Raw genomic sequence first — 13249 nt, forward strand, 5'->3', positions numbered from 1 at the left:
GAATAATTTGTCCTATAGGAAATCCTTCCCATTATTTCCTATAGTGTTCCCATTATCCCAAAAAGTGTCCTAAGGTTAAATGCACACAAGGTTATAATGATGTAATGTATGAAACACATTGTTATCCTTAAAAACTGAATGCTAGATATAGTTGCTTATGATTGTAACTGGTGTAATGTTATATGATAAGATGGCGCCTGCATCCAGGATGGGTGCAAGAAAAACAAATACTTGGCTTGCTGCCAGAAGACATCTCCCAAGGTTACCACTAGAGATGAGAAAATACTATTCGAAACTGTAGTTTCGAATACCTTGCTCCCATAGGAATGAATGGGAGCCGGCGAACTACAAGGGGTTAAGCGCTGGCGCCGGTCGGCGCGCAGCTGCTCCCATTCATTCCTATGGAGTGAGGTATTCGAAACTGCAGTTTCGAATAGTATTCGCTCATCTCTAGTTACCACACAGGACCAGGAGTAGCTGGCTATATATGACACTGCCTAAACTTTTTCTGTTTGATTGAGATGTACCATACCAATCAGGAATTAATATGAAAACTTATGTTGTTGTTCTCTCTCCTCCTTTCTCTGCTACTATTTATCCCCCGTGTTTTGTAATAAAAAGTGCGTCTGCACACATACCTTAGCTGAGAGAGGAACGAATACCAACATATAGAGTGCTGTGACTTCTTTACCGCCTGGCACTCAGCCTAATTAATTAGGACGACAACAGTTACCCGAGATTATTAATCAATTAGTCATAAACACGGCTTTGATCTTATCACAACCATAGTGGTCTTAACTACTTGCATAAATGGAACCATAACTACGGTCATCCATAGTCACAGATCGGTACAAAGACTTATTTGATCCCATAGACTTGGGCAAATCAAATTGCTGCAAGTACAGACAATAATAGGATCTGCTCCGTAGTTTGCCACCCAGTCACTGAATTGCTGGATTGCTGGATTGCGGCCATGCATGGAGTAAAACCCATTTTATCCAACAACCAGTAAGGGTAAGTTCACACAGGGGTTTTTTTTTGGTCAGGATTTTGAGGCCGTATCCGCTTCAAAATCCTGACCAAAAAGACATCTCCCATTGAAATCAATGGGAGTCGCTCAGGTCTTTTTTCTGGGAGCCAGTTTGTTCCGACTCCCAGAAAAAGTTCATTCTTCAGGCCGTTTCGCCTTGTGATTCGGCCTGAAGACACTCCCTCCTCCCGACTAGGCCCATTCATTGGGCCTAATCTGGATCGGAGTGCGCGACTGGATGCTGGTGCAGTGCACTGGCTTTCAGTTGCAGCTACCCGGTTTTTGGTCCGGAACCTGAGGTGGCCTCCGCCTCAGGTTCTGGACCAAAAAAACCCATATGAACTTACCCTAATATAGAAATTTTGGCAGTCTGACACTTCCAAACAGAAATGACTACTTTATTTCACAAGATCAAGGCAGAAGAGAAGTCCTTAGAGACTCTGCTGTCCTCACTACATTGTACATATACTTTTTGTCTATAATGCAATAATTTGGAATATTTAATATCAGTTACCCAGCACAGTATATACACACTAGTAAGGCTAGACTATATGATGACTTTTGATGCATAACGACGTATCTAAGCTGGGGCTACATGTAAATCTAAATCTTAGGCCTGATTCACATTTACGTTTGTGCCATTCTGTTCCCCTATACACATGAAATATGCGGAGAGAAAAGAAACCACTTTTTTACGTAGATAGATTTTTGTTCAGGGGTCTCCAAACAGAGTCCCCGAATGGAAACCCAAACGCAGATATGAACGGGGCCTTACAGGACCAAAAATGGCCAAGTCACCATGTCCTAATGCAAGTGAAATTCGTTTTCCATGTGTTAGTCTAGGTGTCGCCGGGTGACAAAAATCACTTTGTAGCTCCTACCTGTCTATGGGGTCACGTTGCAACCTATAACCTTGTGCAACCACAGTGGTCAAAAAATCCAAACCTGCGGGATATTTTGTCACGGATCACAAGTCGCACATGACTTTACCATCGTGGACTCAAGGGATGTTGAATGCAACCGTGATTCGCATATGATATATTTTTTTTTCTGCCAATTTGTACCCTAAAAAAAATCAGCACACTGTTTTTGGTTGTGTGACACAATCCTTGGCCTAAAACCCCTTGAATTTCCAAATGTTCGGCATGTGTGAAAAAGGATATTATGCCGTAATAAACTACACAAAAGCAGAACTTTCTACAGATTGTTTCCTAGTGTACAGATTTCCATAACAAACACTTGTAGGTCATTTAGTTGAACAATTCCTGGATTCTACAAACAAGTCCCATCCTCTTCCTAGGGATAGATAATAAAATTCCAGAAGAGCAGATCTGTCTGGGACATGAAAGCTCAGCAATTAGAGCGGAGGAAGCCATTGTATGACTAGCACTCTAAACAAAGGCACAAAAGAACAATAAATGATAGTAGTGGAGGCCAGACCTGTACAGCCCCAAGACAGACTCCCACCCCCCTACATCCTCAATAAACATGTCTGCAGACCTTCCAGACAGAGGAGCCGCTGCAGGTAATGGTCAGCAAGGTGTGTAGTCTGCCCCAATGTAAACATTACCAGCACCTCTATAAAGGTGCACCTCTGCTTTTGTGGAGGTGGCCATAGTTGTAAGCTCTGGGAGAACCCTTGAGGAAACCAGAACAAGTCGCCCCTCTGCTCCAGTAGCAGGTAGTTGTTAGCCTTAGCCACTTGGTACCTTCTGGTCCAGTAGTCTGGGGAGAGTCGGGAGCCATGGTGTTCTATACATATTCGCATATAGATTTGACTTAATTTTTTTGTTAAAGGGGTTGATCCGAAATTACAGGACTTGGGCAGGAGACCGGGGAAGATGAAACATTGAAAAAAAAATAAATCATAAAGTCCAATTTACTTCTATGGGACAGAAACAATTTTCGGAACACCAGTAAGGGGTGACTAATAGGGCAGTATATGACGTGTTTACATCGCCATGTGTGGTGAAGCTTTATATAGCTAGAGCCAAACTATTAGTGAGACTGTGGAGTTGTGCAATAAGAGTCGGGATAAAGTCACTGTCTGCCCTGTATCACTATATGATCCAATGCTATATACTGTATAGCCCGCAGAGTGTAATGCCATGAGACTCATGTATGACATATACCGGTATGCTGGAGTGCCATGACATAACCAGGTACATGACCATGATGAAATACTGAAGCAGACAATAGGGAGCCGCAGTCTGGATAAGAGTGTGTACATAGAGATAACTAAGGTGTCACGGGGCGGTGTAAATAGTATATAGTCAACTGCAATTACACATGGATGAAGGGTGTTATACTACAGGCAATAAATCCTAACTACACTCACAACTTTTATTCATTCCCTATAAAAAGTTTTCTAGGTGGGGTGGCATAGACCCACAAGTCCAGTTTCTTTAGTCCAAAAACAAGGGTAGAGTTTATTTTCACTCAAAAAAGGTAGTGCAGCAACAAAAGGAAACAATACATAAATAAATCCCTGCCCGGCTAGGCTCTAACTAAACATAGAATAAGTTATCTCACCTAGAATAACAGAAATCAAGAAGCCGTAGAATCATTCAGGACACAGCTCCAAAAATATGACCTCTCTGTCAGCTCTCCAGCCAAACTCTGACAAAGTGTTGCTGCTGGAGCTGGCTTCTTAAGCCTCCTTGACGAGGAGACTCTCTGCAGCTAAGTCACTGCTGGAACATCCCCAAAGTGTGGACTGGAGGGGGGTGGAATGACAGGTCCCACTACCAACTTACCTGTCATTCCTAAAAATCCAACCCAGTACTGAGCATTTACCAAAATGCTCAGCAGACGAAAGTTGTCTGGGTGAGATGTACACCCCCTCCATTACCTGACCAGTCATTGGATTACAATAAATATAATATATATATATATATATATATATATATATATATATATATATTTCTGTAGCCGTTTTCATCAGTTTTAGGACTGGGCGAGTTTGCAGTACTTCCTAGAATATGCAATAGCTCAGATGCATATCATTATAATCACCATTATTGCCCCTCCCAGCATGTTTTGCCACCTCTGCATCAGGGATGAAGAGCCCCAATACCCCAGAACATGACACAAATACAGAAAAACTCTTACCAACACTATCATCTGCATGTCACTCATCAATTTTAAGAATATGGGCAGAGCAGAGTGGGCTAGAGCAGCGGGCCCTTGACCTGACATATTCATTATAACTCATGCCAGTTATAATGGCAATCTATGCCAGTTAGCAACTCTGTCACTGGAGCATACAGGTGATATATGAAGAGATGTACGAAACACCAGTTTAATAAACGTGTCTTAATATGTTTAACATGGAAATTGGTTCAAAAATGTGCTAATACACAAGGCTGTATCCAGTCTGTGCCAGTCACTACACTGGCTGCCTATTCACTATAAACTTATCACCCTCATCCACAAGGCTCTCCGTATATTTCCTCCCTCATCTCCGTATACCACCCCCCCATGCTCTTTCACTTACATCCTCTATTATCAGAACTTCCTACTTCCATCTCCCAGTCTTCTCCCGAGTTGCACCACTTCTCTGGAATGCTCTACCCCAGACGATAAGATTAACTCCCAGCTTCAAGCACATCCTAAAGACACATCTCTACAGGCAGACAAGTCTCTTCTCTTCTTCTTCTTCTTATTATTAGTGACAAATCTTGCATGTAATCGACGCATTGCTCCAGACCTTATCTCAACGTTGTCTTCTTAGGAATTGTTATCTTAGCAGTTTCCAGATACTTTTAGCTCCATGACTCCAAGGTTGAGATTCTCTTGTAAGAATATCGACCTCACCTAGCAGTTCTTTGGGAGAAGTCGCATGAAATGAGATATGCCCCCTCTCCCGGGGCTGTGCGGCACTATTAATCTTTAGCTCGAGGAGTATTATTTGATTTCACAGTTTTGAGTTTCCTGCATTTTATGAGCCAATGTTCGGAGATAATGTTCTGGAGAGGCTCATGTTCCTGCGGCTTTTTCATGGATGTTAAGCAGATGGCTGGCAAATACCTTGATTAGTACTGTGGATTGTCCTGCCGGCCCAGTTGTCTTGACCCGAGATGTCACAGTGACCTGTGCAGGCAACCTGTGTACCACAGCATGTGATGCTACCTCCTGCATCAGCTAATGCTTCGTACAGTCCCTGGTACCCATAGAAACTAGACAGGGTGCACTAGGAATACTATTAAAAGCCCATAGAAATGAGCATGGCATCGGTGTCGCTTTGGTCTTTCTTTGCTCTTAAAGGAGATGTTTTAGCATTTATTTTATAATTTATTAAAACCAGGTAGTGAAATAAATCCCTTTTTTTCTAATCTGTTTTTATTTTCTGATTTGTGATTTTTTTTCTTCCTTTTATTCCATTATCTATACATGGTAATGGGTCTGCCATCTTGTCTGAGCTTCTACTTTACTTTGTTAACAGCATTTAGTGACTTGCTTTACAGCATAAGCAGAAATATTCTAGAATAGACTCATTGAGGTCTCTGGGAGAGTTTTCTGGGCATGATTTGCACAAGTAGGGGGATAGATAAGCTGTGATCTCATCTGTTTTCAGTAGTGGAAGCAATGATGGGTCAGTGGTGTTATCTATAGAGGTGTTGTCTTCTATTGTAATCCTGTCTCTGATGTAAATGAAGGGACTGCTCCAAAGAAAATCCACAAGAAGTTGGCAAAGTGTCAAATTACTGGATATAGCACTTTTTAGAATTCATTTCTGATGATTTTTTTAATTGTCTATCATATTTAATTAATTAATTAATTAATGAAATAAAAAATATATAATGACATGGACAACAACAAAAAAAAAAAATCTGCAAAAATTAGGACACTTTCTGGTGACACATACCATTTTGGAAGCTCAAAATGTCTGTACACTGGGCTGTGGATCACCTGGTACTGGGCCGCACGGTTACCAGAATGTGTAGCTGGTCCCGGGGAAGGATGTGTATATGTAGTGCTGGGAGTGCACTCTGGGTGGTGCATACAAACTGCACTCACCAAGGCCCTGATCTGTACACATCAATATAAATAGCACAACCCAGACCAGCATGCACATTGTCCAGTAGACCTGGGGAGGTAAGTGATGCCTGTATCCACAGGAACTGTCTATGTAATATCAGAATTGAATGCTATAATTAGAGCTCAAAACATGTAGAGACACATTATAGCAAATATATGAGCGATGGTGATCGCAAGGAGGTGCAAGCGGGCACAAAGTGGTACGGGGCCCACAGCCAGTTGGAAATGGTCAGGGAAAGACTTGTTCCCGACCGCTATACATATCGTTAATGGAAAGGAGCCTGAATGGGCCCCTTTCCATTAAATGCCAGCCCAGGTAAGGTGTATAAAAATAAAAATACTTATACTCACCTGTCCTGGGCTGAGCATCTGTTCCTGGGCTTTTCCTGAAGTAGATGCTAAATCCTAGTGGGTTAAAGGCCTTTGATGACATCATGACGTCATCAAAGGTCCTTTGCCCACTAGGATATGATCAGACTCTTGTGTAGGCAGAGATATTCTGATAGTACAGGACAGTGTGAAAGCTGCTGGGAGCAAGACTGATAGAAGGTGAGGAGGAGAGAAGAAAACATGTGTGAGCAAGAGGGGGGAATGGGGGGTTCAGGCTCTGGTGGGAACTGTTAGCACATAATATTGTGTGGGGCCACTGGTGAGCACATAATATGTGTGTGGGTTACTGTGGGAGCCACAGTGGAGCATGTAATACTGTTTGGGGGTCACTGCAGAGCTTGTAATCTGTCCCAGTATTGTTTACATTGTGAGCGCTGCTTACTCACTGTATTCTTGATAACTGCAATTGTGGGTACTAAAGCTTTATCCCTTTCAAGTATCCGAAATATTGCTTCAGCACCCGTAACCGCCACTATCAAGAATTCACTCTAGGAAGGAGGTAGGGGGCCCCGGACAAAAGTTTGCCCACAAGACTTTTGTTATGCCACTGTGTATGAGCATATATTATCAGGGCATAATTTGAGGCAGTGCAGAGGGTCCAGTCGCAGCGGGGCCCAGAAGCCTTAGGGGGCTCATAAGCACTGGCATGAGTATTGAGATTGCAACTTCCATCTGGCCTATAAGCCAAGGAGAGCCACAGATCCCCCTAACCACACTAAGGTGGATTAAACTCCTTAGCACCCATAACCATCACTATCAAGAATTTGCTCTAGGGATGAGGTAGGGGGGCCTGGACAAAATATTGCACCGGGGCCCGCAAGACTTGAGTTATACCACTGTATATTATAGTATAACATATGCTCATACATCTGCAGAATTTGTCTGTATGTGTGTTAGCCAGTGTTGTATGACTCCCATGTGGTCAGGGTGAGGTCTCTCTGGTCACTTGGTTGATCTATGAGCTGCCATGTGTAGAATGAACATATAAGGTCTGTCAGGAGTTGAGCCTGTATAATGTATAGTCTGGCCTGTCCGCTGCTTGCACAGTCCCTGCTACAATGCTCTGACTCTATTTAAAGGTCCTATGAGTAAGGCTTTTTCCACTAGACCACTCCTTCCTCCCCATAACCCAGGTCATGGGCAAGCTATCTTGTTTGGAACTGATCCATGGTGCAAAAAAGTTTTGGGACTGCTGGTCTAGACCAGTGGTTCTCAACCTGCAGTATGTGCACCCCAGGGGGCTAACCTCAGAATCCCTGGGGATATGTCCATGGTAAAAGCACTGCTGTAGTGAACAACGAGGTGAGTAAGGATTTAATATTTACCGTGCTGCTCCTCTGTTGTGGGCGCTAACCACTGACATCACATCGGACCCTAGAAAAGAGAACGAGCAGGAAAGTAACAAATCCAGTTCACTACTTTTTAATTGGATATTATACTGTGTGTTTATGGGCACTGAGGGAAGCCATTATACTGATTGTGGGGGCACTGAGGGGGCCATTATACCGTATGTGTGGGCACTGAATGGTGCCTTTATACTGTGTGAGGAGAACTTGATGGGCCATTATACTGAGTGTGTGTGTGTGTGGGGGGGTCACTGAGGGACCATTATATTGTGTGGAGGGTGCATAGGGGGCCATTGTACTGATTGAGGGGGCCATTATACTGTGTGTATACCTAGGGGGCCAATATACTGTGGGTAGGGGTACATAGGGGACCATTATACTGAGCGTGGGTGTACCGAGAGTGCCATTATACTGTGTGTGGAGATACATAGGGGGCCATTATGCTGTGTGTTGGGGGTACTTAAGAGGCCAATAATAACTTTATTTATATTGCGCCAACAGATTCCGCAACACTGTACAAATCAGAGGACACATGAACAGACAATATGAGACATTACAATGTGGCAAAAAAAATAAATAAACATATCAAACAATAGGAGTGATGGCACAAGAGCTTACATTCTGTGAGGAGGTAGGGGGACACAAGAGGTCAGAGGGATTGTTTGCTACAATGGTCCAGCCATCTTTTAATAGAAAAGATCATATAAGTGAAGTTGTATGAGCTGCCACCATCTGGTATCTGTGAATATACAGATACTAAATGCAAGTGCAGGGAAACTTCTAAATGGAGAAGACAGGATCTGAGGAATGGAGGAGGAAGGATAAAAAGAGTTCTTGTTCTACACCTCCGCATACTACATGGTGATCAGGTCACGTGATAAGCCTGAACAAACAGATGTGGTTTTAAGGCAGTTTTGAAGCTGCTGTAGATGGGGATTAATCGGGTTGTCCGGGGTAAAGCATTCCAGAGCACTGGTGCAGCTCAAGAAAAGTCTTGGAGGTGGGAGTGGGATGTTCAGATAACAGAGGATGCAAGTCTAAGGTCATTGGCAGAACAGAGAGGTCGGTTAGGGCGGTAAGCAGTGACGAGAGAGGAGATAAAGGGGAGTGCAGTGCTATAGGCAGGTTCACACCTGCACCCGGTTTCCATCTTCTGCCGAGAGAAACTGGACAGGAGACGGAAACCCGGCGGTCAGTTTTCAAACCCATTCACTTAAGTGGGTTTGCAGAGTGACTGTCTGTGAGCGTCTCGTGCCTCTCCGTGGCAAAGGACCATAACATAACTTATATTGCATGTTGATTTAAAGGGGGTCTCCAGCTTTTATCATTTATCACCTAACCAGCAGTGAAGGTTAGATGGGTTCAGTAATCCTAATCTTCTGTCTGCTCACATGCAGGCTTTTCGGGCAATTGTGTTGGATGTGGAGAGAAAGGCTTCCGCTACTTTACTGAGTTTTCCAACCACATTAACCTTAAGCTGACCACACAGCCCAAGAAGCAGAAACACTTGAAGTACTATCTCATCAGGAACGCACACGGATGCTTGACAAAGGGCGCTCTTATTTCCTGGAAGGGGACAGGTGAGCTAATGCAAGGACTATGTCTGTGGGGGCTCCCTGACATTTTTTCAAAAAGGGACATGAGTAATATTGCTATAATATTACAATAACAGAGCACAATATGGAGCAATAATAAGTGTGCACAGCATACTGCAAAACAGTACCATCAAGTTCTATCCATTTACTGCGATAAATTGCCTAAATAATACTCCCATACAGTGCCTGAAAGTATAATAAAGTACTATCAATCTAATGCCATATATTGCCTAAATAATACCGCACAGTACCTGGAATAGTAACATACAGTTCCTAAAATTTACTGTCCTATGTTGCTTAAATAATATTAAGTCACATTGCCTGAAAACAATACCATCAAGTTCTATCAATTTACTGCCATATATTTATTAAATAATACTCCCACACAGTGCCTGAAAATAGTACCATAAAGTACTATAAGTTACTGCCATATATCGCCTGAATAATGCTACCATAGAGTTTCTATAAATAGCGCCATACAATGCCTACCCACATAATTTGTAAATAATACTGCCAAACCGTGCCATAAAATTCTATCAATTAACCACCATAGATTGCCAAAATAATAGAACTGCACAGAGCTTGAACAAAGTATGATACAGTGCCTACAATATACTGCCATATAGTGCTTAAATAATTCTACCAGTGTCTAAATATACCATCATAAAGTGTTATCAATGTACTGCCATATAGTGCCTAAATAATACTGCACAGTGCCTGCCAGTCAGATCCTACAGTACCCACAATATATTCTTATATACCCAATAATACCCAACACAATAGCGCATAACAGTGCCCAAACAAACATGGTAACGTAGTAATATATACTGCAGTATACGCCATGATGTAAGGGTGTATTTACAAGTTGCACTAGAGGTGCGCTTAAATCGGCAATTCAAAATATTGCCCGTCTTTACTGCTACTATTATTTCAAATTGCTGCAAAGAACTTCTATCCTATATTACATGATATACCATAGTTGTAGTTATGGACTTGGCTCAGTTACGTTAACATTGACAATTTATTTTTTCAATTCATTTCCTATCTGCTGTCCCTGAAGAGGTAAGAAGCCGCCATTCTTCTTCCAGCATGTGCTCAAGCGCCGGACTCCCCCTGGTGGACGGCCCAGCTAGCGTGAGCAATAAGATCAGTGACCCGGCTACACACATGACTACTGGCAGTCCACAGGCAGGTAAGGGTTAAGGTGAACACTAATTCATTATTTTTACATCAATGTCTTGGTGTCAAATAATTAAAAACTGGCTGTTTTTTTTTACGTTGTTCTCGCTACTTTTCAAAAATAAATAAATGAACGGGGGCGGAGCCATCACTCACATTAATTGTCATTTACACCACTATTGTGGCGTAAATGATGCTAAAATCTGCGTAGAATTCAACCTAGGTACAAGGACACTGGAAGGATTCACCAAACTCCTCACAAGGTGCGGGGGTAAATCTCCCCCATAAGCTAATAGAATTATTAAGATTGGCGTTCTGTAAACACGTCGTAATGAAACCACTGTAAGGCGCAAGATGTGCCTAACCTATTATGAGGATGCGACCTCTTTATAATTTAGGTGTGGTCTAAATAAATTTGTCCCTACCATAGTCCGCTTTGGTGTCTGCCATGCTCCATCAACTTTAGTAAAATGTGGCAAGCCAGAAAACTGGGTTATCATTCACAATGCAGGATACTACTGCCCTCTACTGGTTTAATGCCTGTATGATTTGATACATCATGATGCACTGTGAGAGTCTTAATGTTCGCACCTAGCACTGTGCAGTATTCTGATGGAGAAGATACAGCATCCCTCACATCCACTCTGGATTATGCTGTGTTGGACTGGGGTGCCTAGGGCCCAATGGTAAAATGAATTCTAAGGTCCGCCATGGGGGATCACCTGGCTCAGGGCCCACCAGGAGATTCACCTGTGGACCAGTTTGAGCCTAGGATTATGTGTGGTGTGCACTGGATAATGTAGGTCAGCTACAATGTAGTTGGACCTTTCACCACCACCTCCTCCACCAACTCAAGCTCTTTTCATTCTTTAATAGACCTCCCTCCACTTACTTATTCTTGCACAGTTATAATTTTCTCTCTAGCCCCCACCATTCTGGAGGAATCAGTGCAGTTACTTTTGTTACCAGACATGCCAACTAGACTCTCTAATGCCAAGTGGGTGATGAGACTCCTCCCTTCCGCTCCTGTCTGACACCACCCACTGGACATGAGAGAGTCTAGTCAGCATATCTGGTAACAAAACTAACTGCACTGATTCCTCGGGAATGGTGAGGGCTGAGAGGAAAATTGCAACTAGAATCAGTAGAGGGGTGTCTATTAAAGGATAAGGGTTGGTTGAGGTGGTAAAAGGTCCCCTTTAAAAAAAATATTACTTACCAAAAATGATATTATATAATTCTTACTAGTATTAATCCATTATACCTTATATTAGATAACCTAAAATGTACAGTATTTGATTTTGGGCTTCTTTGCCTATTCTGCTGACACAACATTGTAGGGTTTTCAATTCCTCACACTTCGCCTGCAGGTTATTACTGGCATTGCATCTACTTGTAAGTAAATTATATTAAGGAATTGCTATTTATTCAATTCTGTGATCGTATAATCCTTAAAGAGACTGAAAACTGGAGACTTATTGTAATAAAGGGCAGCAGTAAGTATGATGTGGTACCAATGTTTTGCAGGAGAAAATGGATTTCCCCAAGTGCAGAATGGAACATCTTATCAGGGTCTGAACGGCACGTGTCACTCTCAGCAACCTGCAAAGGTGAATCTGTCTGTACAGCCCAGACCGGCTGTATTAGGTAGGTTTTTTAGTATGTGTTCAACTTAACACATTTGGACTATAGCTAGACTCGTCATCATGATTTTATAGCAAAAATACCGTGATTTCATTTATTTTCTGAACTATCATTGTGGTATTATTGTATATTTATGACATTTGCTTTTGTTGTTTTGAAGGAAATGTCACAAATTCTGGCCCTCCTAAAAAACGACACAAAGGGTGGTCCCCGGAGTCTCCCCCTTCCACAGATGCCAACCATCCCCAAAACACCTCGCACAACATCAGTAACTATGGAAAAGTGGGTAAGCAAACAGTATCAGATGTATAGATGAGCATAACAAAGCACTTTCATGATCCTGTGTACTGGTGCTTTAGTGTCCCAGACTTTCCTGTCCTAAAAAAAAAAGTTTTCCCCGCGGACAGGCTGCAGGCTGACACCGGCGGTCACCTTTACAAACCCAGTCAAGGGAATGAGTTTTAAAGCCAACAGCCGGGTTTCCGTCCCCTGTCCAGTTTTGCCGAGGACTGAGGACGAAAACTGGGGGGGAATATACACACTGGACACGGGGCGCAAGTGTGAACGAACCCTCAGAAGGTTTTAGGTTGTTTATTTTTTAATCTATACTGGGTTGCAGTTGTTACACCAAATCACTGCTCCATTAGTACATGTTGGAACCCAACAGCTTGACAACTCCCATTGGGGAAAACTTGGAAGGTATGCATACACATTAGATGGATGGCCAGTCTACTGAAATCAGTGGCTTTTTGCTGACTTTAATGTGGATGGGCTGCTTAAAGAAGGTGTACAGGGAATTATAAAAAAAACAAAAAAAACCCAAACCTTATCCTGGCTGCCACCACTCCGAGTGCCGCCCTCTGGTCCTCAGCACCAGGATCTGTATACATGCCTGCAACAACTAGGCGCTCATATACGTGACTGCAGCAACAAGGCGTCCATATACATAAATCCCTGCAGCATCCAGTCACTGGCCTCAATGCAAAGGGTGCTGTATACCAATGGGGCCAGTCATGGACGTCTCA

At 42.8% G+C, this 13249-nt stretch overlaps 1 protein-coding gene across 1 annotated transcript in view; it reads left to right on the forward strand.

Annotated features, from left to right (window-relative positions):
* The window catches only part of GREB1 (growth regulating estrogen receptor binding 1), a 119805-nt gene that overhangs the window by 10565 nt on the left and 95991 nt on the right, over window positions 1–13249 (forward strand). Inside the window, exons 4-7 of the mRNA XM_075269143.1 lie at window positions 9204–9386; window positions 10462–10593; window positions 12108–12227; window positions 12385–12510. Coding sequence (XP_075125244.1) covers window positions 9204–9386; window positions 10462–10593; window positions 12108–12227; window positions 12385–12510 — 561 coding nt within the window. The remainder of the gene's footprint in view (window positions 1–9203; window positions 9387–10461; window positions 10594–12107; window positions 12228–12384; window positions 12511–13249) is intronic.

This window comes from Leptodactylus fuscus, chromosome 3 (assembly GCF_031893055.1).
Source record: "Leptodactylus fuscus isolate aLepFus1 chromosome 3, aLepFus1.hap2, whole genome shotgun sequence".
Taxonomy (NCBI): Eukaryota; Metazoa; Chordata; class Amphibia; order Anura; family Leptodactylidae; genus Leptodactylus; species Leptodactylus fuscus.